We start from the raw sequence: 27,232 nt of genomic DNA on the forward strand, positions 1-27,232 counted from the left end.
CAATCTACGACACAAAATTGGGAAAAAATTAAACAAGAGCAGTTAATGAACTACCAGTATATCATATGCCACCTTTGACCTTCAGGTGTGACCTTGACCTATGACAAGACTTGAATTTGGTGTTACATATTTTTTCTAGAGATGATACATGCAATTATGCATTTCAAGTAAGGAATCATTAAAATATAAGTAGCTACCATTTTAGTAGTTAAGCTCCATATACGGAGGTGCATAGACACCTAATCTATCCAGGTGACAACACTATACAGTATACCAGTACAGTACTGTACTGTACAGTACAGTATATCTATTTTCAAGTTACATATAAAAAGCAAAAACACTTCTAGAGAGTTGTGAAGATCTTGCAAGAAGTGTTGGTGACAAGGATGTATAGTACAGGTATATTGTAAATGGAGGTTATGATATCACGTGTAACTAGATATTACATACCCTTTATAACTCAAATTTGGAACCTAACACAAAAGTGTAAGAGAAATTTGTCTGTTCACCCATACAAATATAGATGTTGACTCTTTTTAGAACATTATTGGTCATATCATGAAATTTAGAAGTACAGTACATGTTTTATGATGAGTTTTGTCGTGTTACATTGCACAAATAAATTAACCATGGTCAGGTACACTATACACCTAAGTTTGGTTGACCTTTGTGTTTACCAGGTACTGTAGCTCATTTAGCATTTAATTTACTTTTCTCAAAACTCTTGGCTTTACACACAAGAACCTTCATATAAAAATCTCATTAAGTACTGCAGCATTACTGTACCAGTACAGCAGTTCAATAGGTCACTATATATAACCTGTATTTTGGCACCTTTAAAGTAAAGGTTAAAGAGAAGGTCTCCACTTTATTCCACATAATAAATGCTTGTTTTATTGAATACAAGGCACATCCAATGGAAATTCATGGAAAATCATACTTACAATCTTAAATAATTTTTAAATTTTGATAGGAAGCATCATGGTCTTGTCAACAAAGCTCCCTCTGAAGGGCTACAGAGCCAAACCGATGATAACAACAGACAACACAAACCAACCCAACTGAATCTAACCCAACACCCCAAAAATTAAATTAATGTTTGGTTAAAATCTGGGCTGTTTAGTTTCTGCTATATGTCACTTTTAAAAATTAGCCTTGCAATTTCTAATAGAAGCTTTGTTTACAAGATGATACAGTACTTATATGAACATTCAAAATATGAGTTTCATAAATTAAACACTCCATTTTCCTCAATCCTCCACCAGACTAACATTGGGTGTTCTGAGTTAAAATAAACACACACAAAAAAAGTAACCCCACATTTACCTTATCCTTTATTGCCTTAGTTAGCCTTTGTGTTTAGTTCATTTTAGCTAATTAGCCTTAATGATGAACATAAAAAGCAGGGCATTTGGGTACCTAGTAAAGTAATGCTCGTCTAGGTTTTATTACATTTCTTGGGTTTCGTCTGTAAGCAATCCAGAGTATAATAGGAAGGCTCTAATAAAGTGTGAGGCAGCAATAAATAATATCCAGAGAGCACCAGGCTACTGCTACTGTTATTGTAATAAATGTCTTTGTACACTTTACATGATGCACAGTATCCCCATGATAACCAACAACAAACTATTGCTATTTACCCGATACTTTCAGGCACCTGGAGTGAATAAATCAAGCTTGTAAGAACTATTCAGTTAAAATTACAATAAGAGAATTGTGGCAGTATATTCATAATATAATTATAAGGAGAATCTCACAATAAATATGACGAGCCAGTACAGTGCTTGGTGTTCACTCTTGTCTGAACGGGCCGACCCAAAACACTTATTCAATTATTGATTACCAACACCTTTCGCATGTGGTTACACAGGTTAAGTGTTACTTGATATATGAAGCAATACAACGAAATGATAACAAAAAGTACACAGTCCCGTGATGAAAAAAGTCGAGTGTAATCCCATCGTCTTAGCAAGCTGGATGAGCAAGGATGAGATCTAGCTTGAGCCAAATCTCTTTTGTGTATTATTCACCGAATATCACTGCCTTTAATCAAATCTGAGGTTGAGGTTATCATTCCCTCTAAATGTGTAACTTGCCTGGTGCTCCACTGAGGCCTGTAGATGCCTGTTCTCCGTCAGGAAAATCCCGTGTGCGTCATCTTCTCTCCACTACAGACTGACAAATCCAGCGCGCATGTGCGTCGTCTGCTTGTTTACGCATTGATACCGCCCTTGTCCGATTCCTGGTCCTTTAGGAGTGTTCGCGGTCCTTTTTTCTTATCTTCCAGTTGTAAATTGACAACTATACTTCATAAAGAAATTTTATTTACATCTATTTACAAACTTTAAGTAATCTGCAGAAGCAATAATATGTCACCGAACAGATGACATATTAATGTTTTCTCATATATATTGACGTGATACATTCGGACATATTAGAAAGAGAAAATGGAATATTTTGTATGGGTAACTTGTGCATTAAGATATAATATTAATAAGATTAAGTTGTATAAGGATATCACGTGCTCTTCCGCTTTCCACTAACATGGAATGTTTTTGAGAACCATCCTGTTCATCCAGATAATTTGACACTAATCAAACACCTGTCTCAAGAGTTAATGTGCAAAAAATAAGTAAATAAGACTTAAAGATCCCCGCGCTATTTATTTTCATTCCTTCTCATTGTCAGTAACATTGTTTTCAACGACGTACAATTTTGCACAACTATTTATGTATTATATGTTCATGTGTAGATGTTCCATCAAGGCATCTCGTATAATGCTATCTTGTACTTTACACACTATGCTGATCAAACTCACCAGTTTATTATAATTATTCGTGCAGTGGCGATATCTATTTGAATATAGGACTCGCACATGTCATTTTCCAGTCATTGGAGACCTTTTGTTCGCACATGCACCTGCAGAATAAGATTTTAAGGAGCTCAAGCTCGTTGGCCGAGCACAATTCTCTTAACACCCTGAGGTGTACCTCATTAGGACCAGGGCTCCCAAGTACCTTTGGCTTTGACAATTTGTCTAATACACTCTTTTGAGAACTTAATTTGTGTCATATCTCTGTCAAACCGCCTTTCCTCAAACGCAGGGAGATTGTTCGCGTCCTCTCGTAAACAACGAAGAAAATAATTTATTTAACGCCTCCTTGTACTGAACTGAGTCTTCAAAACTACCATCTTCAAGCCCCAGGCCTGATACGCCCACTTGCGTCTTTAATTTCGATTCTGCGTAACGGTAGAAAGCTTTAGGGTTTGACTTGTTTCGTTTGTCGTCCGCCTCTGGTAATCTTTTTCAGCCCTCCCATGCTCTGACTTGACTTGGTTTCTGGACCTGGCAGAAAATTTAATGTCCCGCCGCAAGAAATGATCAAAACGCACATCACCTACATCCAACCCATCCTGGAATACTGCTGCCCACTCTTTCACGCCGAAGCAAAGCGAAGCAAATTGAAGGGATTCAACGCCGGGTAATGGAAATAGTAGTGGGTTGGATCACTAGATATCAAAATGTCCCTGACACGTTCGAGCTGACTACATTAGGCAGGTGTGAGGACTGAGTCTGAAGTTCGGCCGAGGTCTACCGGCAGAGCCACGACATCGCGACTTGCTGTCGCGGCGGCAGGGGGGAGGCCTGTGTCAGGGTAACCTGAGACTCGGGTATCTTTCAAACCTTCCGCTGCTGTGCCAGACTCAGGAAATCGTGTATCTCATATATTACATCTCAAATTATTTTTTTTAAATTTGTAACTTCAACTGTATCATGAAATATTGTAATTCATGTACCCAGCAATGTAACCCTTTATGTAATTATTATTTGGTGGAGAGTTTTTCCTTGACTTGTGTTACTGTGGTGGTTTTTATCCGACCTCTTTGTCAACAATTATGTAAACATGTGCTTTATGTTCCGTGCTTTTTTTTACGCATCCATGTAATATTTAACAAAAACCTCTCTCTCTCTCTCTCTCTCTCTCTCTCTCTCTCTCTCTCTCTCTCTCTCTCATATCCTTTGCTGGTCATCATTTGTCGTTACCCATCTCTTCAATTTCTAATATTTTTTCTTAACTTTGACAACCACCGCCTGGTTCATGTGTAGCGGTATCCTTGAAGTCCTGGAATCATTGGGTTTGGTCTTGTGTATATTTATCAAGCAAATAGATCACTTTACTATCTGTGATATTCAGGGTAGTATCCGCGTTCCTATTTCTCAACGAGTCAGGCAGTGGAAACCCCTCATTTCCTCCCTTTATCTTTTACTTTAATATATATATATATATATATATATATATATATATATATATATATATATATATATATATATATATATATATATATATATATATATATATATATATATATATATATATATATATATATATGCGGATGTGGATCTGCATTAAATAATTTATTTAGTGTTCGATTTTGTCTAAATTTCACAAACATAAACAGCAATGCATTATTGATTTAAATCTACAAATATGAAAGATCGTATAATAGGATTTGGCAATGAAATAAAAAAAATCTTGTCCTGGCGTTAAAGTTTATTTCGCAATGGTAGATTTTATTACGTAGTAAATGTTATACTATTGTACAAAGTTTGGAAAGCAAAACAGAAACTTTCTACAACACAACAGAGTGAAACTTGCTCTTTGTTTTGGTTCCTCCGTGTGACGTTAGCTGATGCAATGGGAAAGTTGTCAGCTTACGTATAAACATAAAAAAGATATATATTTAGCCCAGATTTAGAAATGCTAGGTTAAATTATACCAGTCTCGGCTATATAAGTTTATTTTTGTTAACACAATGGGAAATTTTTGTGTTATTTTCATATTGAAATTATAATAAAGGGGCGATTTTCTGATAGCGAGACTTGGCAGCTGTACTCCCTAGTAATGACGTCATGAAACCTGCTACTCTTGGACTATGGACGTGACTAGAGGCCAGACTGTATATTTCATCGCTTTGCGTTACAAAATTATATTTTTATAAATTGTTCGGGTGTAATCTATTCATGAATTTATATTTGTTTACAAGAATATTTATTGTGTATTTGGATGTGAAGGCATGTCTGCACATGTGTGTGTGTGTGTGTGTGTGTGTTATAAACAGTGCAGATTTGAGAAGGCGAAAATTTAATGATGATGAAAGTTGGAAACTGCGAGAAAATTCAATACCACTAGATGAATATTTGAGAAAAATGGAAATCCTCAGTTGCAGAGTGAGGAGTGTGTGAGGTGGCAGGGGTGTGAGAGTATGAGAGTGGAAGGGGATGACTGTCAGAGCGAAGAAGGGTGTGAGAGAGTTGTCAAGTGATTGTGTGGTGCATGAAAGAAAGGGGGAAGATAGTTTGTGAAAGGGGTAAAATAAGGAAATTTATACGGAGGTGTGAGGAAAAGTTTTTGTAAGAAGCAGTGTATGTGTGTGAGTGAGGGAGGAAAAGAAGAATTTGTGAGGAGAGAGAAGGATAGTGTCATAAGAGCAAAGGAATGTGTAATTGACAGGGGAATCGTGAAAACAGCAGTGAATGTAGTGTCCATGAACACGGGTAAGCGACGCATGGACTTGGGAGTCTCGGGACGGCTGCACTGCGGACATCGTGGCGAATGTTTACCAATGATTCCTAATTTTGTTTCATTGACTGACGGCGCTAAAAGTGGTTTAAAAACACACTCAATTATATTTTTTTTCAATTTTTTTTCAATACTGTACTCATATTTCCTGTGATACAGCAGAATATCCATGTCTATTATATTGCCTTACTGGTACTTAAAGTCAATAGTAATTGCAGTGTAAATAAGAGAAAACAGAATTTATTGTTGATACACAAAAAAGTAGGAAATATATAATCTGTAAACTTTAGATATATAAATAGACACACTCCCAGCCGGCATAAAACGTGGTTGCGCTTTCTAAAATGACCTTAAGACTATTTCAGTGTTGGTACTATGTTGAAACAACGTCCAGTACCCGTTGAAACTACTGTAATTCTACCTATACGTTAAAGTTTTTGTAGTGGATACAGCACTCGCCTACTGTTGCAGGGGTTGGTGGTCCTATTCCCGGGGACTCCCAGTTAACTCAGTTGTAAATGGGTACCTAAGTTTACAACTTCGGGAAGTGAATGCGGTCGAGCGCAGTATCGGCCATGCTGCCTTGATTTACCAGTTTCGTTCAAGATTCTTCAAACACCGTTGGAGACAATTGGCAACTCAAGGCCGTTTGTTTACTATAGTACGTAGTATAATATAGGGCCAATTGCAAGAATAGTCTGTGGGGTGTACGATGCCATTTACGATGACCTTCTTGCCCTGATATTGTTTTAGGAATACCACCCTCTTGAAGCTCTGGACAGATCTCGAAGTTTCGATATTTTGAGTACAGCACTAGCTAATAATTCCCACCAGGAAACTTGTTTCGAGACTCCTCCAAAGCTTCGAAAAGTGCAGAATTCCATGTGTTACAGGCGATATTGCTGAAAAAAGACCAGGGCAAGAAGGTCATCGTAAATGGCGCCGTACACCCTATAACCGTTCTTGCAATTGGCCCATAATACGAAACAACAAAGCCCAACCATTAATTAAGCAACGGGGAACTAAATAACGAGTCTGATAACCTTTTACAATCATTCATAATTGTTACTACGTACTATAGTAAACAAACGGCCTTGAGTTGCAAGCTGTTTCCAACAGTGTTTGAAGAATCTTGAACAAGACTGTATCTAAGGCTTAATATGTGCGCTGCTGTATCCACACTGTCCCTAACAGGCAGTCATACCAATGGGATTCATTTTCAGATAGGTAGACGATATAAATATGTTCAATAAAACCATCATATAAGTTCACACTGATTCAGTTTGTGCACATAATATAATATTGCAGTACACAAACGATGGCAAACTGTACGTCGCGTCGATCCAACTAATAATACCTTGGGACAGTATACAAACTTGTACATATGAAGCTTTAAGGTGTGTGCATGAATGTCAGTCCATATGATCCAGGGTAATCGCCCAATATACGTAGTAAACTTCAGCCCCTATACGACCTCCTCAGAAAGGTCTTTTATTAGGGAGAAGCGATAATATGGCCCGATTAATTAACATACAAATATCACGTACAGTACACTACGCCTCATCGGAAAAATCTTGCATTAAAGAGTGTCTTCGAAAAAATATGCAAGTTTGTCTGGTCTTAAGGGAAAGTATTTAGTTGAAATAGTCTTTACAATAGTGACGCATTTTTCAGCTAAAGTCAACTAATTTACGAGGGCTATTCATCGTAAAAATCTTTGTGAATATTGATTGATTAATAAAAGATAAATAAAAAATAGTAGATGAAATTTAATGTGGATGGCAGATGAAATTCAACGGGGACGAATGTAAAGTACTTTGTCAAGGAGATGTAAACAGAGAAACCAGATACCAGATGAACAACGATGTTATAGAGAAATCCGACTGAGAAAGATTTAGGAGTAATAAGTAGGAATCTTAAACCAAGTAAGCAATGTGTATTTCCTCGAAACAAGGCTAACAAAGTACTTGGGTTCACACAAAGAAGTGTTAGTTACAAGACTAGCGAGGTCATCCTAAAACTATATCTTGCTCTTGTGAGATCTCACTTGGATAACGTAGTTCAATTCTGGTCACCGTACTACAGAATGGACATAGAATCCCTTGGAAGAATTCAGAGGAGAATGACCAGACTAATCCAGGGCATTAGGAACCTTGAGTACAGAGACAGGTTAATGCATCTTAATTTGCATTCCCTCGAGGGACGTAGAGTGAAGGGCGATATGATCGAGGTGTATAAATGGAAGTCAGGGCGAAGCAAAGGTGACATTACAAAAGTACTCAAACTATCCAACCAGGAGCGAACTCGTAACAGTGGTTTTAAATTAGACAAATTTAGATTTAGGCTCGAGATAGGTAAACATTGGTTTGAAAATAGAGTAGTGGATGAGTGGAAGTTACCAAACATCATCATTAACTCGAATACGCTGGATAGCTTCAAACATAGGTTGGATAGATATATGAGCGATTGGGGTTGGGTTATATTGGGACTGCCCAGTATGGACCAATAGGCCCGCTGCAGTTTCCTCCATTCTCATGTTCTTATGTTCTTATATCCCTAACTGGAGGTTAAAAAACACATACTATATAGTCTCAGTGTAGTTTGGTTAGGCTAGGTTAGGTTATCTTCATGTTTAACGCGTTCTCATATATTGGGGTTAAGATAAGAAATAATGCATATATATTAGAAAACCTGCAAGTTTTATACTCAATGAATTACGCCCAGAGGGTGGCAAATTGACCGGAAGGCAGGCGGCCTATAACAATGTAAGAAGACAAGAGAATTATTACGTGAGGGTAAAATAAGGGGACAACAAATGAACCTCACCCAGCACCCACCAAAGTGTGGCTAGAGTACAGTACTAGGAGTACATAAAAAGTATCAGGTCTTTATAATTAAATGGTGACTTGGCGCTCGTCAATTAGTAAGTAGGAACGCAATTACCCACTAAATATACGACACAAAATGGCGTTAGAATTTCAACTAAATATATAACTTTCATAAATACATCTTCCAATCCCAGTTACAGGATATGAATATTTTTTGGTAATCTGGAAGCGCAGGATGTAGATTCGTACACTGCAGGTTGCAAGTTTCGAGCCAGTGATCACGTTCGCTGTAGTACTAAAGTTCGATTTTCTTAAAGGAGTAAGCGAGGTGATGGTGGAGTCGTGGACCTCACAGCTCTACTACACTTAAATCCACACACTTCTGCGACTGTAATGCATTCAAATTCGAGCGTTAAAATGTCATTGAATTTTTTTTTAGATTTGTTTTAACACATGGAGATCAGTGTTTTTTCTTAGATTTATTTTTATAATAAATGTATATTTGTGCCTAATAAATTCATTGAAGCATTTTAGGGATGTTGTATTCTTTGCAATAGTTAGAGCCAAAATTATGGTGACTGTAAGGGTGGATAAGTCGGCTTATTTTCTGTTGTCACGCATTTTTTCCGTAATGATTTGTCAGCATTATTACGACAATTCGTTTATTTGTTGTTATTGCAACGAAAGTTAATGTTTCCTTCTTTATCAACTGATTATCCATAGCAAAATTTTGTGATAATTGTACTTATACCATTACATGATACTGTAAAATTACAATGGATATCATTGCTCAGAGACGAAAAAGAGTGAAAAACATAAATGACGACGTTCACTATCACACAGTACCCCGGCAGAGAAATGATGCGCATATATGACGAAGTGAGAAATTCATCCAACTATGTATTACTCAGAAGAGGTTGAGTCATAATTATGAAGAATATAACAACACCTGTATTCAACACTTGCGGAAAATTTATACTGTACTTGCTATATACCTCTGCTTTAAATAAATATTCCTGCATTTCTTTGACGCTTTCATCCTTGGTAAATACGTGCACGTTATGATAATATTGAAGATTAATATATAGTCTCAGTACATTCATACATCCCGCCGCCAGATCCGAAAGCGAACACAGTATACCTTTGTGTTTTCATCGAGAATAACGCTATTGAACCCCCTAGTAATATGTTGTGAAGGTCTTATCCTGCACCAGCTGATCACAGAGAGTGTTGGACCCTGCTACACAAGGGCTGGCGAGCCAGTCGTCGCCATTTTCCTTATACTTACGGAAAGAGAGAAATAGCATTGGTACCAACCTAATAGAATAATGTCTCATTGATTTCACACATTTCTCCGAGACAAAATACGCCACAGCTTCAAGACCGGAACATTTCACGCGTGAAATACATAATTATGGCTAGAAATTGCTAGAAAGGGGGAGAATAGTAAAGTAAACAGAGAATATTTTGGTTAGGTTTGCTTGCCTGCGAGCAAACGATCAGTTCATCTTGGACGTGAAAGGAGTTGGTCTTCCCAATGAGAAACTACGGAGTTATTTAGCCTTCTAGCCTTGCATTTGGAATATTCCTTATCCTGAAGATACATAGACACCATGTCGTCTGGAATTATAGGCTGCAGAGAGTTCGTGGTGGGAGGAAAGTACCGCTTGGTACGGAAAATAGGGAGTGGAAGTTTCGGTGATATTTACCTGGGGATCAACATCACCAATGGAGAGGTATGTTTCCATCATCTGTTCGCCTTTTACCTCCCTGCTTGCTGTATATTCTCGTCTTTTGTTTGGCCTTAATCACGATGCGAGTGATGTTGTGTTGTGTGATAATCCTGAGTTGTGTATAGTGGAAGATGGAAGGTGAAATGGCCGTGTGTTAGGACTGGTTTTCACGGACCTTGAGTCGAGTTTCATGAGGAATTTTTTTTTTATTATTTATTACCACAGTACAGTATATCATGTGTGATCAGTGCTAGGTGAGGGCCATTATGTTAAATACGAGGATGTAGCAATGTTTTGTGTTTATATAATCACAACAAAATACAGTTGTTATTCTGGGATACTGGTAAAACAAAAAAATTCTGCATTATTTACACATTCTATTCAGCTGTAAGTCATTTTGACAGTTGTTTGTTGCAGCTAATGACATTTGATAATAATCATGATGATTTAGTCATCTGTGTATATGTATGTTCATGATGTTTTGGAAACTGATTCCAGATGTGGTGCATAATTTTTAGTCATATCTTGATTAATTATTTGTCTACTTGTAATGTAAAAATTGAGTCAAATATATGAACAAAGTAAAACAAAGTGGAAAGGTCTGCTTGATCTTAATACCTGTATTCGTTTATTCAGGATACACTTTTTACTTGTGTTTATAATTTGAAGTTCATATTTTGTTGAATATTGCCTTTCTTTCCATTTCCATAATAGAAAGAAAATATTCATATGAATTTTCAGTTGGCATATACTGTACAGTACACAAATATTATTTTTTAAGTGTGAATTTGAAGATTACTGAAGACATAATTTGTTTTGTTACTTTGTTGTGTTGTTATTTTTTGGATTTAATGAGGACTGGTTGATTACTTAATGAGTAAAAATAATTTCAGGGGATAAGCTTGGTAACTGTTAATTATTTCAAAACATACCTGGTATATTATAATTGGAAGCTGAATATTTTGCCCCATTTCTGAGTGGTACCAGTTTACAGTAAACTCACCCCAAAGCTATATTGTAGTTTTGGAACCAATTGTATTCTTTCGGGGTATAGTATTTATTATATAGGCAGGGGGTTATTTGATTGCTATCTGGTTGAATAACCCTTGGTTATTTGACCGCTGTCTGGCCAAATAGCCATTGGCTATTTTACTGTGGATTATGTATGATTTTAATGTGTACATTATTGTATATGCATTATTGGTTAGGTCAAGTTAGGTAAGGTCAGGTTAGGCTAGGTTAAACTAAAGACATCTTTATAGACTGCATGCAATAGTAGCACCAAACCCACTTTGTATAATTTGTATAATACAGTATGGTACAATCTATATGTCCATGAGAGAAGTAAGATATCTAGGAGTTTGAGAAGATGATTAAAGAAGATATTGATAAAGAATTCAACATTTAAATAATAGTGTGATGACTAGTGTATTGCCCACAGCCATCCTGACCAGATTCCCATTAAAATCATAGTACAGTAACTCATACACAATCTCCGTGGGTCCTGGTCAATTACCTGATGGTTTTTCTGCAGCCTGGCGTAGTCAAATAATCACTTTGTATAAAATAATTTGCAATGTGCCATGACTGATAATAGTATACAGTATATGGTAAGTTTGATATTCCAGGACCACCAAAAATACTTCTAAGGTACACTCACCAAAACTTCTCGAACGCTATTAGCAATTTGCAATCTGAAAAATGAACGAAGAATCTGAAACCATTCAGAGATGACAAGCCCCATTCTGCTCTCTCTCACATCCATTGTGCTCAGGTGTTTGAGAAGTTTTTGTTGAGAGTGTACAGTACTTGTACTGTATTAGGAAAGTGAATGAATATAAATGTTACCTTCTCTTTATTGTAGAGTAGCATAAATACTGTAGTGAAAGTCCCAAGTAAATTGTTACAGTATCACAATCTTGTCTTAAGATAAGCAAACAGTGACTTGTGCATAAGGCAGGCCATCATTGTGCATATTACGCAGTGTTTTTTCCATTATACAGTACTGTAGGTCCATAAGCAACCCAGTCTGCTGTATTGTGGGAACTATTTGAACACATTACTGCTATTCAGTTAATGAGACTTTTTTGTTTACTCATGCAGTATACAGTTGTACCCCACTTAACGCGGTCAATAGAACCCAGAGGGTCCCGTGTTAAGTGAAATCCGCGTTAAGTGAACAACAGAACATATGGGATTAATTCCAATAGAAACCGGCCCGACCCCCAAACTCCACTTTTTGAAGACACATAACTATGTTGTAGTAAAAATAACATCTTAATTTTATGATGGTACATGCACACAATTAATACTTAAGAGAAATAGAGAAATACAGTCGCCAAGTTAATGTCCATTCAAATAATGGACTCAACTCCCTCCCCCTCTCACACTACACTGCCGGCTCTTCCCTCTCTGAGAAATTTTTGGGGGAAAACCACTAAATTTTAATAAATAATACCTCAAACTAAAGTTAGGATAATACAATTGACATTGCTGGATTCCTTGTAAGACCAGGAATATTTTGAATATAAATGTCATATATTTTGCACAAAAGATAACATAGTTACTCAGAGAAAAAATTTTATCTAAAATTTGTATGTCTAATGCAAAATATATGATGTTTATATTCAAAATGATCACCAAATTATAAGAATTCCAGCAATGTAAATTATATTCTGGCCGGGTAATTTGTATGAATTTTATGAGCTTAAACAGGCAGTCAGGCAGGGTGGCGGGTGGGGCAAATCTAAAAATAGCGTCTCGAGCCGGACACTCACCGCGTATATGTGGAAAAAATCCGTGTTAAATGAAAGTTCAGCTCTGGCGAGGCACCGCGTATATGATAAAACGCGTTAAGTGAAACCGCGTTAGGCGGGGTAATACTGTATACAGTACTGTATATTACATGGTACTGTCGTAGAGTCTATATGAAATAACATATCCTTCATATTTATCACCATTTGGGCTGCAATATCAGTACAGTATCTGGTAGCCAATGATGAAAGCAGTAATTCTAGAACACTAATGATGAATTTCAACTCTTAATTAAATGATGCACTTATCCGTACAGTAGAAATAAAAATTTGTTGTGCAAAGGATGTTAATTTAATTAAAGCTTAACAGAAGAAAAACATTTAAGTGAAGACATCACTGCTTAAAAGCATGAAAAAAATCAGATATATATTATAAATAGCATATACAAGTACTGTACATTAGTTATGAGACAACACTTAAGTAGTGGATTATACTTTATACAGTACATATCAGTGATGTGGTGAGGGGTGTAAGTACTGGTGCTGGTATGTACAGTACCGTAATACAGGTAGCAAAATTTTTGGATATCATTTAAACTCTTTCCAAGTGGAAAGTTTCTGTAAACATTTTTATTTAATTAATGTAATTAGGTGTACCATGACTAAGGGCACTGACTGACCCATAAAAAGAGGAGTACGGTATTGGAAGTGAAGGCTTACCAATCTACTCATTTAATTATGAATGTGTACAAATTATAGGGTGTGACCCACAGTTACCATTGGAGTCATGATATGACATAATAGTACTGTGCTGTACCTTTGATGAATTTGAAGACTATATCGCACTCTTTCCTTCTTGAAGTGACTCCCTTATGTAGAATAACTAGCTAAATGTACAACAGCTGAAGTTAAGTTCTTTTATGATTAATAGTCATAAGTGTTAAGTGTAATGTTATTGATATATTATCCTGCCAAGGCAGTAATAAAATGCACAAAAATATTTCCAAAATTGAAGTTAAAACTATATGGTATTACATAGAACATTTGACTTGTTAGTGTGGCTGAAGCACAGGAGTTATATAATTAGCCATAAGTGCTACCTTGTGTTAATGAATTGGGTTTTAATAGTACAAACATGGCTTTGATTTTACCAAACAATTGCTCCAGGCCTGAATGACAGATGGATATCATAAGTGCCGAGACCAATCTTCAGCCAGTGTCTGCGAGCATTTGGTAGTTAATTGCTGTGTAAAGTATAATACATACAGTACAGTTTAGCAGGTTCAGTAATCTATGAATAATTTTAACATAATGAGGCCATGGTATGAGTACAGTATGTTATCTTTTGTTTATTACAGTATTTAGTAGCTGTATAAACAAGTACAGGATCACCATACTGTTAACATGTTATACCTGTAATGTACATCACAACCTTGTTAGATGCTGTTGAATATTAAATCATTTACTTTGTGATGCATCACTGACTGTTATTTATATCAATTAGCTCCCCCCTTTAAATTCGGGTTAAATGTTGTCAGCTGTCCTGTGCAACCCCAAGTGGTAAAGGAAGACAAGGTCAGATTTTTGACATGTCACATATACGTATATTGTGCATGAAACTCGTGCATCTGCATGCTATTTTACTCTAATGCAATAAGATTATCTCTCATAGTTTATTATATAAAGATAAATTTATTCTGGTGCTAGAAATATCAAGAGCATTGGGAACTGAACATAGATAATATTTTATGAAGACAATTTGGACTGAATTTCTATTATGCAAATATTCATTATTTTATGCACTGATTTCAAGAGACCAGGAACATATAAGTAACAGAGTGCATTTATTTTTAAATCTTGTCATATTAATGAGTCTATAGGTAAACAACAGTATTTTTCATGTGTATTTATTGACATGTGTAAGAACAATTTACAGGTTTGCAACATTGCAAGTAACCAAGACGGGGTAAGCCGATGCATATATCAGTACATATGATTAGTTGATTAATTTTCTGTGCTATACCTGGGGGGGGTATGAACAGAGCAAGCTGTTTATTAAGTTGATATTTGAAATGCAATTATGGTACAGCATCCCCTGACAAAACGCAGATTTTTAATTTGCAGACCTCGATTATTCTCGGATGACAACCTGGATGTAGTACCCAAGAATGTCTAAGGGTAGTTTTAAAGTTTCTGATATTTTTGCAGCCGGGGCAAGGAGCCATTCGTTCTAGAGACAGTAATTTCCTTTACCTGTACAGGTGCTCCTCGACTTACGAACGAGTTAAGTTCCTGAAGTTTGTCTAAGTCCAACTTTACTCTTGTAGATTCCAAACATATTGTAAAAAATGAAAAGATTATGGATATTTAGTACAGCTATACCCTTTAATACAGCCTCAAAACCTGGCTCACTCTTCTCTTAGGTAATGTTTGTTCCATCTGGAATTTTCTTCAAAATAATCCAGTCTCATCCACATTAAACACCTGTTCTGGCAGGTAGCCCCCTCAGTGATGATGTTTGTATCTCTGAAAGTTTGTAAGTTTAACGTTCTTAAGTAGAGGAGCACCTGTATTTTATATGTGTGTGTGTGTGTAGACACACACACACACACACAGATATACAATACTCTGCTGGTAAAAGAAATTTTTTCCTGAGGGCAAACACATAAAGGGAATATACTGTATATATTTCTTTGCACACGAATAAAAATATGCCCCCCCCCCCCTCCCCCACCCTGGTCAGCAAATGTTATTCGCAGATTTGGCTATTTGCAGCCAGTTTGAGAACCTAACCCCGTCGAGTTTTAAGGGCATGTTGTATTTAGGTTTTATGTACACCAATGTAGAGAAAGCTGCTTAACAAACATGAGTCGTTCAAAATTGTACAAGCACTAACAGCACAATTCTTAACCACAGTGTCTTCAGTAATTTCATCCAACATTTGGCAAGGTCATCACAGATGCCAAAATTAATTTTTGCTTCATTGTTGACCTGAAATTCTGCCATTTCAAGAACAAAGGAGCCACACTTACCGTATTCTTGAATGGGAAGTGAGCAGTTCAGGGAATCTGTCATGAAAGTTTGCTGACAGGTTATGTAAATATTCCAGTAAATCCGGCTTCTCCTTTGTAAGGTCCACTGTGCTTTTGAAGTCCAAATCTTTTGTGTCTGTGAATTCTAAGCAATTAAGGGGAAAAAAATTAACCAGTTTCAGCTTGACTGCAAAGTCACTGCAGTTTGCTGCCAGAATGTTTTATAGCACACTGATGATTATACCTGTACACCCATTTGCCTTTTTCTTGAAGTTCAGTATTGGGTGAGTTAGACATGTCTGTCAGAAGTGCAAGGGGAGGGGGGGGTCATGGAAATAATGGGCATATGTATGACCCTGTTTTTGCAGGAAATTGGCTACAATAATTCATTGCAAAGAAGAAAATACCTTTCTAAGGTCTTTCCTCGAGAAAGCCATCTGACAGCAGTGTATATCAGCAGTCCTGGTGTTCACTCTTTTTGGTAATGCACAGTTGCTTGAACATGCGGCAATTCAGTTCCCTAGCCTTGACGTAGTTAACAATTGTAACCACAATCTGCATAACATTACTGAAGCTTGGAGACAAGTCTTCTGATGACAAGCTCTGTCAATGGGTGATGTATTGGTTTGCTTTGGTGTGAGGATACTCTCTTGATAACATTTCATACAATTCTTTATTCTTCCCCATCATTGGTGGGGTACCATTTGTACTACATTAACTTACTTTATGACTTTTCAATTTATTTTCTGTGAAGAACTTATCTATGGCATTGAAAATGTCCTCAACTTAGGTGATGGTTTTTGCGTGAAATGCAGGCAAGCCGTTCTTCAACTATTGTACTGTATTGAGAACTCCCTGAGAAACCTTCTGAGCACCAGAAGCTGGGGCTGCAATGGGATATCTGTTGATTCGTCCACTGCCAGTCATAAAGAATTTCCAAGATCTAAAATTTGCCCCTTCAGGTCCTCTGCAATACACTGGATGCATCATGTCATTGTGTTACTGACCTAATCAAACTTCAAGAGTTGCATGGTTATATTCAAATGATATAGTCATGTCCTATTAAAAATGGCTGTGACCCCTGCAAAGACATTGGAGGCCCCAGCGACTCCATGGTGCTGGCACTCCCCCCCCCCCCTCTTCCTGTTTCAGCACAGTAATTTTTACATTTAAAAATTAATTTGTGTTTGTTTTTATACTCTGATTAAAAAATCCTTAGTTGGGAATAATGCCAGGATGTGAGCAAGTATGTGTGAGCGATAGTACTGGTATAAGCCAGTTGATTGTGTGGCCTTTTCTTTGTTACATTACCTTTGTCTTGACTGTTTAATTGTATTAATAAAATAGATATTGGAGTTAGCAAATATGTTCTTATGAGAACAATAAGGGTGATTTCTGAAAATGAGTTCAACACTTTCTTTTGATAAAACGATGCAAATTTTACACTTAACACATGCCAGATCACCTGAAGAGTAGACATCCCACCTTATATCAACAGAAGATTAACCACCCCTAATGCTACCCTATCCTACCCCATAGGTAGCATTAGGGTCGTTAATCGTCAGATGAAATAAGCTGGGGTACCTAAACTTCAGGTGGTCCTGTATGCCAACTTCAAGGTGTTGATAATGCTACATACTGTATTATAATTACGGTATGTACTAAGGAGAAATTCAGTTTTGTGGGGGAGGTTCTGTGACTATAGTCAGATAGTTTTTCCTATACAGTCCAGGCTAGTAAGGTTGGTCAGAGAGCTAACTGGGTAGAAATTAACCTTTAGTAGGCCAAATGTGCCATTCAGTTTTATGAGAATATTTTGGGTAATGAAATTTCCCTGCTGCAGGAGGTGGCCATTAAGCTGGAGGCCATGAAGGCACGGCATCCCCAGCTTCTGTATGAGAGCAAAGTCTACAAGATCCTGCAAGGAGGTGTTGGCATCCCACACATCAGGTCAGTTATGTAATATACAATACTGTACTGTCAGTGTTAGCTGTAGGGCCTAACACTGATGGTATAATGTACATTATTTGCGGTACTGTATTTATTTGACCTATTTAAGCATATACCAAATACTGTCTGGTAAATTGACATGTAGTGAATACCTTATTGTGTAATGAGTACAGTATTTGAATTTGTTTTGTATGTTGTATTTGTCATCATGCAAAACAATGACTTGAAATAAGAGGTGAGTGCAGAGTATGATGTGTAGGTGTTTTGGAAACTTAATCTATGATAGATGAATTCAGTTCCTACTGTAATTTTAATAAGGTGGTGGAAAATTTTGATGAAACTAGAACTTAAGATAGTAACGTGATGTGGACATTTTAAGATAATGGTAATTGAAAGATTGGTACAGTATGTACAGGGTATTTAAATTGTATACAGTAATTCAGAGAGGAGGAAGGGGAGACCAAGAAGATGGTGGAAGGATGGGGTGAAAGAAGTACTAGAAGTGAGGGGAATTGATTTGCAGTGCACTTGAATACTAGGAGAGCATTATGTTCAGTAGTTTATGGGATTATCACAGCAGTTAGAGTACAGTAAATGGATGATAGAAGATGAAGAGTGTTTTTTGTTTTTTCTGGCCACCCTGCAGCATAGTATGAAAAAGCTTGCAAGATGGAAAAACAAACGGCTAAAATTTAGGGAAAAGATATTATTATAGTTTAAGTTAGGAGGAAATGTGTACTGTACTACTTTAGTCTCTACTGTAAACAACTGTTGTGTGTTATACGGCTTTAGGCAGTTTACCTCATACAGTGGGTTGACGATAAAATATTTTTATAGAATGGTGAACTGCAATGTAATTGACTTCAGAACATGGACCTCTAAAATTCATTATTCTGATGAACAGGCAGCAATATGGTTTGGGAAAATAATGGGAAGGCACTTAAGAATCTATTTAGTATTTGTTGTGATTAACTGTGCTTTTCATATTTTGGTAAAATGGTAATTCTTTAGGGCTTTAAAAGGTCATAATAAATTCTCATGAAGGATTGCCTCCCTTTGAGAATTCCTGACTTTTTCTTTAATACTGTACAGTAGTACTGCATATTGTACTTGCATGTTCCATATAAAGCAAAGTGATTTGGATTATATTTTTTATTAGTTCTTGTCCTGTGGATAAACTGAATCAGTAATATCTCCATTAGCTGGAATTCCCATTACCCGGTAGTTGGAACTCTCCAGTACTCGGAATTGAGATTCGAGGTTGAAAATCAGGTGCATTTTCTGATAATTTTTTTAGAAAATTACGGAAAGTCTTTAGAAATATATATTTACTCATCTGGGAGAAAATTATAGGGTTGAAAATCAGGCACATTTACTGGAATATTCCGATAAAACTTCCGGAAACTCTTAAAAAAATTATGGGTCTGGGAACAAATTCAGAGGATGATATAATGCATAATTCTGGAAATTCTGAGCCAATTCAGGTAACTCCTATTTTTTTCTAAGTCTGGGAGCAAATTCCGAAGAAGAAAATTTTTTAGACTCTCACAAACTTTTCCCATTACCCGGAAAAATTCCAGCATGTGGGATTTTTCCGGGCTTGTGAGAGTCATCTCGTTTCCCAGAAATTTTTCATCCCCGGAAGATTTCTGCATCAATTACTGCATACCGGCAAATGGGGATATCACTGTACGTACAGTACTTCAGTTTAGAAAGTACAGTAGTATATGGAAACAAATCCTAATGCAAAAAATATGAACTAGGAAAATATTTCAAAATAGCAATATCCAATCATGTACAGTACAGTACTGTAGTTTGGATATTAATTATTATAATTAGAGTAAAATTTCCTATGACATACTTGTACAGCTGTGCTCGTTTTGAAAATTAAATCCTGGGTGCTGGTAATGTCAAGGTTAAAAAATTATATGGTGGAACTCTTGTGTTTCTATTTTGTGTAAGTTTTAACAAATAGAGAATTTAAAATTGACAACCATTAATGAGCAGAGCATGTGATTCATGGAAAATCATACAGAAAGATCATCACTGTACTACTGAACTTATCCTGTCTGCCTCAATTTGTTAGGTCTTTCTTTGCCTCCCAGGGTCACAGCTTACTCCCAGATCAGATAAAGTAACAAGTGTTGTGACCAGAGGGCAGGCACTCATGCCGTTGGTCATATTTGATCAAAACTTGTAGAAAATTGTCATAAATTTGTAAGAACTTAAAAAAAAATCCATGTTGAAAAGTGTGCATTGCAATAATTCTGCCAGCCTCTGAAGAGATCCACCCTAAATTTGATTAAGACACTCTTGCATCTTTACAGGTACAAATAATTTTTTTCTGGTCTTGCTTTTCCCAATGTTCACACCACTTAAATACTTTAATTAGTCTTTCTGTACATTATTTGTATATGTACATAATGCTGTGTGATATCTATTTTTGGTGTTGTAAACTACTGATTCAGCAGAAGCCATACTGTACACTAGTCTTGCTCTTTTTGATACACTGAAAATTGTTGCTTTAAAAATGATGGAATATTCCTTGTTATGAGAATGCTGAAACTCTTGTAGTTGTCATTTAAAATCATTTTGCTTTAAAAATCTTCAGCCCTGTATTGTTGCCTTATAAGTGGCTACTGGTATAGACTAATTCACCCTCAGTATCAAATTCCCTTTTAATCCTGTCTACTGTATACCTGTACAGTCCCTGCTTTTATGCACTATTTTTTGTGGTTTCCTGCAGTACTCTCTTCCATAATACTGGTACATGTATACAATATATATATATTTTTTTTAGGTTGTCTCATGTGTTGTCTTGATCTCTCATCTTTGATATTACAGTGTCTGCTCCTTTGACAGGAAATGACCCAAGCTGCATATTGTGTATTTGTAAGGCTTCCAGACCTTCCCTCGGGCACTTCTTATTTAGCATGTACAGTCACTCAAAAAGCTATCTTTACTTTGGGGGATCGACGAATTTCAGAATGAACACTGCGACTCCTGTTGCCTCAGTAGGGTTGTGAAAATCCTTCATTTGTTGTGTCATATTTTCTCAAACCAATTTTGTAAAGATAGTCTTTTGAACAGCTGAATACATGTATTCTATAAACCTATTTATAATTTTGTTAAAGATCTTTTTAAAAATGGTATTAGAAACCATAATTCAATAAACTGGTGAGGCTGAATTGTAAAATAGATGAATATTTTGATATTACAAAGTGATTGACAGAGCCATAATGCACCTGCTTTTTAGTAGTGTTTACACTGGTTGCTGTTTTGGTTTGGTTAAGTGGATTATATTTAGATGGATATGAGCAAAATCATTGGAGCTTGTTCAACCTGATGCCTTTACTTCCTCTTTTCTAAGTGCCACTAGTTATTATGTTGGATAGGAATAACATTACTGTAGTTTATCGAAAGTGTTCTCAACATCACTTGATGTCAGGTGCAACATAACATTTGGCTGAAAGCTTAAAAATTTTCCTTATTATAAATAAGGCTTAAAGATGAAATTGATTTACACTTGCTGGTGTGTGGCACCACTGTCACCAGTAGCTGAGAAGGTTTCTCTAATGAGATTATATGTACAAGTTGTGGTGCAGCCCAGCATGAATGACGAGACAGTGAACGGAAAGAAGTCTTATCTCTGTTCATGGTTTGGCTTTTTGGGAGGTCTTTTATGTAGGTGTAAGAAGTGTTCATTTATAATAAAAGTTTGATTGAAGTTAGTCATTAATGTTATCTATCTTTCCAATAAATCTTATATATTTGCTTTTCTTACAAAAAGTAGGTTACAGTGTATAAAATGTTTTATCATATTTGTGTGTCTTAAAATCCTAAAAAAAAAAAAAAAAACAAGTTTAAGTCCTGTACTGTATTGTATTCGAACTTGAGAGAAACTTAGGAGTAAAGTAACAAAATAGAATGAGGAAGCAAGTGTATGAGAGGATTGTTAGTTTGATGGAATAAAGTAGTAAGTGTGGTTTTTGGAAGTGGCACTGCATGAGTAATTTTTCTGTAGAGTGAAAAATATATGCACAGGTTACAAAATACACATGAATGAGAGAGATTTGTAAGAGTATAAGGTTTCACTGATATATTGGAAAAAATATTGAACAAGGAAGTAATCCTTAAAAGAGCATAAAGGAAAAGAATTTGTTGGAAGAGTAAGGTGGATGGGAGACAAGAAAGCAATTAGGAATTACTACAGTAAGATGAAGTGCCAGAAGTGGATAAGAAACAAGGGTATCTGTACAACTTTTGATGAAAATAAACAAATATATACAGTATATAAATGCAAGGGATGAGAGATTAATAGGTGATTAACATTTAAGGTAGATGGTGGGGATGAAGTAATCAGTAGTAGGTCAAAATGTTAAAGTAGAATATGAGGGAGATAATGTGATAACTGTGGATGAAAAGAACTACCGTATTATTATTATTCATATAAGTGAAGAAGTACATGGAATACAGGAAGAAGAATAATTTAAAAAAAAATGGGACTTTTGCATTGGTGGACTGAAGACCTCATGTGGTCTATAGTGTTAATAAGGAAGATTTGATGCTATTAATACAGTACATTTTTGTGAAGGATTTAAGAATTGGTTGAGTTGAGATCGGTAAATGGGTAAAAAATTAATACAGTACTATATCAGTCATTTAATGTTATTCAGCTGTAGACAAATAAATTATGCATTAAGTTTGAGTTATTGAATGCTGTGTAAAATTGTAAATACAGTATAGTACCATCTACATAAAAACACAAGTTAAGGTTGTAAGTCAGTTGACAAACAAACCCCACTGATAATGCGCATGTGTAGGGCGGTCATAGAAAGTGAGTGATGTTTACTGCGAGCTATTTTGGGGGTATCTCTGCCACTTGTATGTGTTGGGTCGGCTGTGTTGGCTCTGGCTCACGTGGTGGACCCCTGCCTTGGATAAACTTACCCCACTCTTGTTATTGTTTATGTTTTGGTGTGCAGGGCTGGATGAATTATGAGTTTGTACTGGGGGTGTTGTATCCTTCTATTGGAAAGGAGATATATAGCTGTTTGTTTATTTTTTTCTTGGTAGAGAAGCCAATCTGTTGTAAATGTAAATACTGTAAGAAAAATTTTGTAGATAGATTGAATTCACATAATGTACTGTACACTACTTCCATTATTATATGTTACTGCTGCAAAAGTAAGTCTTGTGCTGGAGAGTAAGGATGTCAAACAAGTTTACCTCTTCGCTATCTAATCACAGAACATCTCAAGATACCTACCTGCAGATATTAATGTATCCTCTTAACACATCTTATAGCTCGGTGTGTCCATTTGACCTCGGTATCTCCCCTCCCTCACTTTGTACAGATAGAGCCTTTTAGTCTTCACCGCCTCCAATCTCTTAATTCCACATCCTGTGTCGGTATTACTTCTTTACTGTATTTTGGTGTTATTAATGTTAGTGTCATTATTACTACTGGGAGGACTATTTTAACCTCAGTGCTAAGAGTTATTACAGTAAAAAAAAATATTTTTTCATCTTTTTTACTGATGTTCATGGGATTATAGCATCCCTCCATTCTTGACAAATCTGATTCTTGCTTTTTAATGGACTGTAGACTTGATGGATAGATTTAAATTTTGCTGTGAAAGTATAGGTTCATGCTTGGGATTGAGGGGTGTTTTATTGGCCCAAGTAATTTTGTAGTTTCAGGCATTTTCAGCTGTCAGTAAGGTGTCATTCCCAGTGGCTCTCTAATGATGGAAATATTTTTTTCACACAGTACTTTACATTGCTGATGAGCAAATTGTTAATTGTTAAAAAATACCTGAGATTTTTATGTTTGAATTGCTTATACTGTACTGTATAATGCTTCTTAGTCTTGTTCAAAAGACCTGCATCAGAATACAGTAAGGTAAAAAAGAGTAGAACTTGTTGGGGAGAAAGGCTGTTACCATTAAAAAAAATATACGTATACATAATTGCAACTTAAAAATTTTCTCCCTAGAGCAGTATATCATACAGTACATCACAAAATGTTATATACTGTAAAATGAAAACATTACAAGGAATGAGATTAAACAGTAATGTATATGGTGAAGTTAATGGTGCTGTATATTATAGTTGTATTCAATTTTAGGGAGCAGAGTTGACCGTAATACCATTGTATAGCTGTTTGATGAGGAAAAATACCTTCAAAGGTGCTATTAGATTGTGGAGGTCAAACTAGAACAATAGGTGAAAGGGAAAATCAGGGTAATACAGAGGGGATTATCCTAATGACTGCTTAAGAATTAGAGGACTGAAGAACAATAGGATCAGATGTATTCATGAGCATGGTTATAATGTTGCTTTCATATCACATGATCTGCCTCACCTTTCTAAATGTCAATGAATGTCATTCAGTTTCTTATATACAGTATCATGACTGCTCTACGCACACACACACATTGGTTTAATAAGTGAATAATGAGTGATTGTAAGAATAACTAAATGAATGAGTTTTGAAAAGAATGAGTAAATAAAAAAAATAATAAAAACTATAGTGAACAGTACACATGCTGAGACATGTTGTTAGATTTAATCAGAAATAATTCACCATTTATGATTTTAACATTTCTCAAGTAGTGTTGTGATCCACAAAACATAAGGAAGGAGGTCAGGAAAGGTAACAGGATTCAGTGTATCACGCATGTTTGAGAGGAGAGGAAGTGGGCAGGTAAGTATTGATAAGCCTAATGGAACTGGAGGGTTACCAGTTAGTTACTTCATTGGTAATGTTTTGCTGCAGACAAAATTGGATGGCTGCTTCTATAATATTATCATAATTAAAACACTATAAAAATGTGAAAGGTGTACTATGTGAAATGTAGTTTTGTTTTCTCAACCAGTATTAATGGTTTACATATATTAACAAAATGGGTAACACTTTGACTTAAAAGGCCCTACACACAGTCTGGGTGGGTGTGGTAGGTGTATTGATGAGTATGTGTTGACCAGTTTGAGCTAGAGAGAATGTGTGTGTGTGAGTGTAAGAGAGAGTTTGAATTACAGTATTTCTTTAGTAGAATGCCATATTAGTAAATATAACTCTTATTCCTCAGTTTGATATACTGTACTTGATGTTTACCCATAGTAGTATCCTAGCATCTGTCTTCACTAAAAGCACTACCCAGAGCTTATGACAGTTGTGACAGTTTTATCTCCCACTTGCCTCTTACTGTCAAACATCAGCTTCCCCTTCATATAAACTCATGAAAATTTCTGTACTGTACTGAATGTTGCCTTTAAGAAGATGTTTTAATGTTTTACTTTGTATCACTTCCTCTCTCTCTCCATTTTTTCCCCCAATCTCTCATCTCTTATCTATATTACCAGCAAAAATCTCCTCTACTATTCCAACTATGTAGCCATTAAACCATGATAAGAACATTACACATCCCAGCCTGCTATCCAGAGCATGACACTAACCTATGTATTGGTGTCACATGATCAAACAGACCAGCAACTAAGAATCACTCTCACTTTGTATTGTCATGGGTCTAACTGTCATAGTTTCTGTTGCCAAGCACACATTGTAAGTTATTCTGTTACACTTTGTGCTTTTTGTCTGCTGTTTCTTTAGTTCACCAATACTTTTACTTATTTTTAAGAAGTTTATACAATATCGTACTGTATTGGCATTTGTTACTAATAGCTACCTGGCACCCTTTTTTTCTTTCATAGCATGCAATAGAATATATGAAATGCTCAGCACTTTTAGATTCTCAAATTTTCAATAAGCATTAATGGGACGAGTATCCTTTGTTTGGACTAATCCTCCTTGTTTAGTAATCTGTTGGTTACGTTGTATCTTTAAGAGTTTCATTTCTTGTTTAGTAAGGCACTTTTTGACTGTCATAATAGTACAGTAGTACATCAAATAATGTTCTTCAATGTTTTCCACCATTCATGTTCATGCCTTAATCTTGGTTTGAGGACTCATTGTTTGTTGTGCCCTTTTTTTTAATAGCTTTATAAGCCCCGCCCATTTTCACCAAAGGCTAATTAATCGGCATTGCTCCCCATAACTGTCTGTCTCCTCAGTTTTCTGTTACTGTTCATTACACAAAGATATAGAGTGTTTTTATTATTAAACCTGACCCAAATTTAGAGGACGATATGACGTAAGGTATCTTGGGTGATTTTAACATGAAAAATAAGACGGGCTTGCAGACACCAATAGGGGAAAGTGTTGTAGTACTATACAGTACACTTCAGTGCAGTTGTTTGTTAACCTGTAGTACAGTACAGGTACAAGTAAAAGTCATGTCTACAGCTCATCTGCTCAGTGCATGCCAGACATTCACTCAGCATCGACACTTTTTAAACTAATTTCCGAAAAGATCTCTGCAAGCGACTGGCTGTGACCGCTGATCACCTGAGATCCATCACCTTCACACCAATGTGAAGCAGAGCCTGCACCACCAGTAACAAGTAAAGGGCTTAATGTTCAGTTGTGACAATTTAACTTGCCTCCATAGCTATGGAATTTATGACCATAACAACTGCATGTGCTGAAATTTGTAGGAGACTAGTGTAAATCTATTTAACAATTAAATTCAGCTAAATTAGTATTTTTTTATGTTGCATGAGTAATACTGATGATACAGACGATATCCTGTGGCCCTGTTGATTGTTGATAATGGTGTATGGACAAATCAGCTATGATTTTAGGGGAGGCATAATGCAGTATACAGTACTATATGTACTGGGTATATTGATCCAAAATTTGTTATTGTACTTAGTTATATTGAGTATTTAAAAAAGTTTCTTGTTAGTGATTGATGCATAATAGGAAACAGCTTGAGTTATTAAATTACATTGAATTTGTCAATACAGTTCATAAAAATGTTTTTCAAGGAAGATTTAATCATAAATGTGATAAGAAAAATCTGTGTAAAGATGCTTTCTGGGTTTTACTTGTGAAGTAGTAGTAAGGACTGGTGACCTAGACACCCACACACTGACAACCACAGCTTCCTGGGTTTCATACTGCTCCTGTTATTGTTGTTGTTTATACTTGAAAGGTTTCAGGAAACTTAACAAAGGTTCATTGAGTTGGAGGGATCCATATTACCTCTTGACCAGTGGTTCTTAACGCGGGGGGGGGTGTAGAAAATGGCATGCCATTTGTTCTTTCCTCATATTCACCAAGAATTCAAATGCTTGTTGAGAAGAAGCAATGTTAACCCTCTTATTAATTCCAGATGAAATAAAATTGAACTTCTGAAAATATTACATTTGTATTGAGTTTGTTTATTTGGATATAAAAAGGCAGTAAAGGCAGTGAAACTGGAACTTGGAAAAAAAATTCATAGAACC

At 36.1% G+C, this 27,232-nt stretch overlaps 1 protein-coding gene across 1 annotated transcript in view; it reads left to right on the plus strand.

The window, feature by feature from the left end:
- The first annotated feature begins 9,882 nt into the window (after window positions 1-9,882).
- The window catches only part of LOC121871461 (casein kinase I), a 31,183-nt gene continuing 13,833 nt past the window's right edge, over window positions 9,883-27,232 (plus strand). The window contains exons 1-2 of the mRNA XM_042373799.1: window positions 9,883-10,146; window positions 17,772-17,878. Of these exons, the coding sequence (XP_042229733.1) occupies window positions 10,024-10,146; window positions 17,772-17,878 (230 nt within the window). The 5' untranslated portion in view covers window positions 9,883-10,023. The remainder of the gene's footprint in view (window positions 10,147-17,771; window positions 17,879-27,232) is intronic.

This window comes from Homarus americanus, unplaced genomic scaffold, assembly GCF_018991925.1.
Source record: "Homarus americanus isolate GMGI-L3 unplaced genomic scaffold, GMGI_Hamer_2.0 scaffold45698, whole genome shotgun sequence".
Classification (NCBI taxonomy): Eukaryota; Metazoa; Arthropoda; class Malacostraca; order Decapoda; family Nephropidae; genus Homarus; species Homarus americanus.